Here is a 6,597-nt window from a genome sequence, read left to right as displayed (position 1 = left end):
TGCAGGTCAAATGTTATGAAGTCTTCTCCAACCCTCATAACCAAACATAAGTGGGACAGTAACAAAGCTTTTATAACCAGTGTGAAGAACTATTACACTCAGATTTGTCCTGAGTGGCTAAAGAAGTATCTGAACTATGGGAGGAGCTCTTTAATGAGAACAGGTATCACATGACCAATCACATGACCAGACTTAGTGTGATAATTTACCTCATTTTTATTAAGTAATTGTCACAGTCTGGCAGAGGCAGACTATAGGGAGTGGAGAGGTTGGACCCAAGTGCGTACACGCAAAATAACAAGACTTAATATTAACTGAAAAAACGAGCCGTTTATTGAAGGCTGATTTTAGCAAAGAAAAACTAAAGCAAAGACAAAACTAAATCATAACCTAAACTGGGTGAGCTAAACATAACAAAACCCTGGAACATGAACATATACATAGACATAGAGACCTGGCATGGAGACAAGGTAGGATAGCAGACGCTCGGCATGAATGAACACACACAGACTAAAAGCACACAGGAGGTGATCAGGGGAAGTGGAAACACATGGGGAAAAACAGCTGACACAAATGAACATAATGACATGCAGTAGAAGAGTAAAACTAAACACAATGAACACAGGAACACGTGACCTCTTCAAAATAAAGGAAACACAATGAGACAGACATGACAACATGAACTTGACAACAAATAACATGCAGACATGAAACACATAGGACAGGGGAGACTTAATACAGGGGTAGAAAACACAAAGGGAAACTAACAAACACAGAACTGTAATGACAACCTAGGCATGATAGAATGAACTTAGAAAACCTAAAGGACTTAAACATAACAAACTAAAACCAAAACGCTGATCGTGACAGTAATACAACTTTTTTATGACCAACACAGTTAAGTTCAGTGTATTTTCTCTCTTCCTCTCTGTCTGCTAATCTCATGTTTTTTTTAACAATAATCAAAATGTATTTATTCGTTAAATTTCAAAACCATCACTTCAGCCTTTTACAATGTGTTTCCCCCTCCCTTCAAATATTTTTCTTATTTCTTTATTTGACTCTGTAATATCCTTTACATGGTACTATATGTACATTAATGTGTGTCTAAGGCATTCAAACAGAAATGGTAAGTTAGCATGCTGTTAATACAGAAACAGTGACCTGTGTTTCTCTTTACTCTCCAGCTCTTCCCTCAGTGTCTCTCCTCCAGAAGTCTTCCTCCTCTGCCATCAGCTGCCACGCTACAGGTTTCTATCCTTACAGAGCCGAGATGATGTGGAGGAAAGATGGAGAGGAGACTCATGAGGGTGTGGAGATAGGAGAGATCCTCACCAACAATGATGGGACCTTCCAGATGAGTGTTAACCTGGATCTGACATCTGTTCCAGCTGAAGACTGGAGGAGGTACGACTGTGTGTTTCAGTTCTCTGGTATAAATGAAAACGTCACCACCACACTGGATAAAACAGTGATCAGGACAAATGAAGGTAAGAAAATAATCAGAAATGATGAAGATGTGTTGTTTGTGTTGTTTTGTGTTTGAGCTGATGGGTGTCATGAAACATTGACTTTATTTTCAAAATGTAATTTTACTCATTTTATAGCCCACAATGGACCTCCTCATATGACACATTATATATAAACAGTCTAAAACAGGAAAAAAAAACATTAACACAAATAATTTTTATATATAATAAACTAATCAATCATAAATTAATCAATCATGGTTTGCAGTTGTAGCACTGACACTTTAAATGTTTGGATTTTTTATGATATTATTTTAGTATTAGTATAAGGCATTAAGGCATTAAGGACACAAATTTCAGTTTTGTCTTTATCTTTATTTTTATTCAACATTTTTTGTCAATAATTGAATAAAAATTTGAGTGTATTTGTTTTGCAAAACAATATTTAAAATAAATAAATCAGTCATTTACTATTCTTCTTCTTTGTTTTTTCGTTTGTTTGTTTTTAGCCTCGACAGAAGTGCCCAACATCACGATCGGCCCCAGCTCCAGCCCCACTGCCGTCCCCATCAGCGTACCCATTGTCACTGCTGCTCTTGTTCTTGCTGTTGTTGCACTAATCGGATTCATTATTTACAAAAAGAAAACTGGTGAGTGAACCAAAGTGATGATTTCAGTATTTTTAGTGTTTTTCCAGGTTGCACATTAAAACAAGCTTCAGGTCCTGGTACAGCAACGATGTTTAAAGCCCCAGAGTGATGAAACTGTAACAGTATTATTATAGTGATAGAAGGAACCAATAGTAAATAAAGTAAAAGGTAAACTAACATAGAGAGCTTTGTAAACCAGTTTGAGTTAGTGGTGTAGGGATCAGTGTTCTTGTATTTACAGCTATGATCACTGACATGTGATTCTTTCTTTTATTCACAGCTAAACCTTCTAAACCTTGTAAGTAAATTTCCCATGTAGACATTTTGAGCTGAATCCTGTTCACATAAAAATCTGTTTCACTGAATGTGAATTAGAGACTAAAATTAAATGCATGGAAACAAAGCAGATGACTGGCAGTGTGTTGGAAATTAACAACAGCATCACCACAGAGCAGCTCAGCTGGTTGCTGAAGTTTTTATGTTTTGATTTTGTCTGTCTGGTCTGATTTTTGTAGACATGAAGACTTCACCTGAAAATGATCCTGAAAGGAGCCCTTCAGGTCTGTCTGTTTGTACTTGGATTGGATGATTTGTTTGTATCCTCATAAAAATTGTGATGCAGTGGCTTTATTTTTTTACATTTTCTAAATATGAAAGTAGAAGGTTAGAAATTCAAACCATGTGTTCATATAGTTGTTATAATAGTTGCTGTTCATAGTTACACAGCACTAAACAGAACAAAGCAATTAAAGCATCAGTACTAAAAACCAGTACCTTGGAAACATAGACGGCCCCACTATGTTCAGTATGTTCAGTAATATTTGACAGTAACAAACCAGCTCTGTGAATCACTGCAGGTCCTGTTACTTTAATCTGTTTGGCTGCAAATGCTCATCCATCTCTTAGCTTCAACGTTTCCCTGAACTCCTCAGGATCTTCATTTATTCCGCTCTCTGTCATTTTTCACCACCACACATCCTCATTCTTCTTCTTCTTCCATGGCCTGGATGTTGACCAATAAACTTTTCTCCATGTTCACTAACTGAGATTTCTGTAGTGCTCACATAAATACATTTTATAAGCACTGCCAGCACTGCAGATTTTCCAAAATTGCTCTGACCTACACAATGAAACAGTGCTCACATATTTTAAAAAGTTAAATATCCAAGTGACAGAAACAGAACGATAAATCCTCCTGCAACTGAGAAAACTTTCTCCTCGTGCCTGTTTGTGTTCATGCTGTTTGTATTTAACACTATCATCAACATCAACAGATCATATTATTTTTTTTAGTTGGATTTTTTAAATATATAATCATTTTGTATTTTTCCTCCTCAGATTCTAAATCTTCTTCAGATGGTTCTACAGACATAACCATCAAAACTGAGCTGATGACAAGTACGTACAGGCTCTCTGTGACACACAGTCTTAATCTTTGTGTGGTACTGCATGCACAAGTAACTAGCTAAACTGTATCACTAGTGAAGTTTGTGTGGAGATGGTCATGGCCCAGTGTGTGTGACAGCTCTTCCATCATGTTGAGTTTTTCACCTGAATGTTTTTTTCTTTAGAGTAATTCTGACAAAGAGTGAAATCTGCAACAAAGGTAACTGACGTCTCTGAACACATCACATGTACCACATCCAGTCATCTATGTGTTTTACTGAATGCATTTAAAGAAATCCGTAACTTTTCACACTGACTGCATTTGCTGATGGATGTAGAATATTTCATTCACTCCTCGTTAATGAAAGCTGAATCTTTCTCTGAACAGGAGACAGTTTGAACACTTGGACTAACTTGCTTCATGAGGATTCTGCATCACTGAACTCCTGAGAAAACATTTCTACTATAATGGAAGTGGACTTTTTTTTTATTCCAGCCAGGACACAACTTGTGACTGAAACATACACAAACGACCTCAAACAACAAAAATGAATCAAATTTTTACTTTTATGTCATAAAAAAAGAGAATTACTATTTTCTGTGAGAAAAGTTACTTTTTAGCCAAACTAACTTTATTTATAAAGTGCTTTAAAACAGCAGGTCCTGACCAACGTGCTTAACATTAAGAACAGAATAAAAATTAAAAAATAAAATAATTAATTAATTAATAACAACAACAACAATTATAATAATAACAATAATAATAACATAAACACATAAAAATAAAACTACATAAATAAAAACACTGAAAAAAACACAAAAAGAACAATTTAAATTTTTAAGTATAATGTTAAACTGCTGGTCTTTTTTATATAATAATAAGTAAGTAAAGATGATCCTGAAGAAGAAAAACTACATCTGTAGGAATTATGTGTTTATTTTCATCAGTGTTGGGTCTGAGTGTGTATTAACATTATTCAGTTTTAATGCTACAGCAGTTAGTTCTGCATGTTTGATTTTAGTTTAACTCTGGATGTCTTTCCTGACACAACCTCAAAGGGGATTTGTGTTTCCAGCTGGAATTGAACCATCAACCTTTTGCTTACTAGGTCAGTATGCTAACCACTACACCTTTGCAGGCATCGTGATTTAAGGTCAATAAGTTGAAAATAACAGCTCTGTGAGTTGCTCTGCTTTGAATTAACTGCAGATCAGTTCATTTACACTCACTTTACAATCACTGTTTTTTTTAATGAGCATCAACATGAGGTGTCTTGAAATATTGAGTTTAAGATTTATAAAACTTGTCATAAATAATTTGTTGTATCTTTAATAAAAATATGAATACGCTGATTAAAGCCATAAATAAGGTATTGCAAAGAAAAGCTAAACTCTATTATTGCCACATCTATGTTTTGTCAGTGATGAACAGTCATGACTTTAATGGTAACTGTATTACGTAAATACTACAGAGACATGTATGTGCATATTTTATTACTGTTTGTTCTGTTAGACGGTTAATGCTGCTATCAAAGTTATAATGTGTGTGTGTGTCTGTGTGTGTGTGTGTGTGTGTGCCTCATGTGGTGTTTATTGTAAACAGGTCAGCTGTGTTATGATTAATGAAATCGGGGAAACGAGTCTTTGTTTTGTTAGACTACTGCACTGTTTCTATACTTGTACATCTGAATAAAAGTTTTACATTGTGGTCATGCATAATGTCGAGTATTCAGAGTGTGGAGAGGAGTGTATAATAACATGAGTGAAAAGAAACTTTGTGAAAAGTGAGTTATGTTCCAACCTGACACCAAAAATATTGAAATACTGAGTATGTAAAGATGGCTACATGACTACTTTCATGTTGAAGGTGCTGCCTTTACATTTTCCAACATGAAGTGAGATCAAACGCCAAACGCTGTTTTCAAAATGACTTTATTTAAATGAAAGAGGAAACATCCTCAGATGTACAAACGCCGGTCCTTCACTTAAAGGTGTGTGGGGTTTTTTTTTTTGTTTGTTTTTTTACTAATTCTGCCAAAGAGAGCAAAATCTGCAACAAAGGTAACTGATGTCTCCACACACGTCACATGTATGGCATACAGTCATTTTTGTGTTTTTGCTGCTTTTAAAGTAAGCCTTAAGTTTTTTGTTCCATTTATTGATAAATTCTGAATCTCAGAGAAAATGTTTCTGTTTTGCAACCAAAATAAACATGTTTTATTAGAGCAATGACAACTTATGATCAAAACATGTACAACACAACAGAAATGAAGTAAATAATTTATATCATGGAAAATTAAGTTGACACATTGAATATTTTTATCTGAAGATTTCTTAAATTGCTTTGTATAGTTTTTTTTTTCTTTAAGTGCAATTAACCACAACAATCTGACGCCACTCTCCTTTGTCTCACAGCTTTAATTATTTGGGTTGATAAATGGTATACATATTTTATTTACCTTTGTTCTGTTAGACTGTACAATGACCAAATGATAAAATATGTTGTTGTCTTATGAAATGCTAGGTCATAAGTTCTGTCTTCTGTGGTGTCTGTATAGATTCTTTTATCTTGTGATGATGGATATCTCTGAATTACAGAATCCAAGATGTCTTTTTTTAGTTCAAAGCTTTTTGTTATATCACTGAATGCCAAATTAAAATGTATTGATGCATCAATACATTACTTTCTGCTCCTTAATTCAGATCAAACTGAGGTTATTGTACTCTGCCCTGAAAATCGTAGAAATATGGTATCTAAGCAGATTCTTACTCTGGATGGCATTACCTTGGCCTCCAGTAATGCTGTGAGGAACCTTGGAGTCATTTTTGACCTGGACATGTCCTTCAATGCACATATTAAACAAATATATAAGACTGCTTTCTTCCATTTGCGCAACATCTCTAAAATTAGAAATATCCTGTCTCTTAGTGACGCTGAAAAACTAGTTCATGTATTTATTACTTCCAGGCTGGACTACTGTAATTCTTTATTATCAGGATGTCCTAAAAACTGCCAGAAAAGCCTTCAGTTAATCCAAAATGCTGCAGCAAGAGTCCTGACAGGGACTAGAAAGAGAGAGCATATTTCTCCT

General features: G+C 34.8%; 1 protein-coding gene across 1 annotated transcript; it reads left to right on the top strand.

The window, feature by feature from the left end:
* The first annotated feature begins 15 nt into the window (after positions 1–15).
* LOC134623000 (class I histocompatibility antigen, F10 alpha chain-like) lies at positions 16–6,220 on the top strand. The gene is made up of 8 exons (XM_065469799.1): positions 16–163; positions 1,188–1,490; positions 1,979–2,119; positions 2,400–2,417; positions 2,635–2,679; positions 3,458–3,517; positions 3,691–3,725; positions 3,894–6,220. The coding sequence occupies exons 1-7, from the start codon at positions 16–18 to the stop codon at positions 3,693–3,695; spliced, it is 720 nt and encodes a 239-aa protein (XP_065325871.1). The 3' UTR covers positions 3,696–3,725; positions 3,894–6,220.
* Positions 6,221–6,597: the final 377 nt, after the last annotated feature.

Source organism: Pelmatolapia mariae, unplaced genomic scaffold (assembly GCF_036321145.2).
Source record: "Pelmatolapia mariae isolate MD_Pm_ZW unplaced genomic scaffold, Pm_UMD_F_2 NODE_ptg000329l+_length_72278_cov_1, whole genome shotgun sequence".
NCBI lineage: Eukaryota > Metazoa > Chordata > Actinopteri > Cichliformes > Cichlidae > Pelmatolapia > Pelmatolapia mariae.
This window is presented reverse-complemented; position numbering and strand designations above follow the sequence as displayed.

Coding starts and splice junctions, on each gene's coding strand:
- LOC134623000 (XM_065469799.1), top strand. CDS start 16: ATGAAGTCTTCTCCAACCCTCATAACCAAACATAAGTGGGACAGTAAC. Junction 164..1,187: donor GAGCTCTTTAATGAGAACAG/GTATCACATGAC, acceptor TTTACTCTCCAG/CTCTTCCCTCAGTGTCTCTC. Junction 1,491..1,978: donor AGTGATCAGGACAAATGAAG/GTAAGAAAATAA, acceptor GTTTGTTTTTAG/CCTCGACAGAAGTGCCCAAC.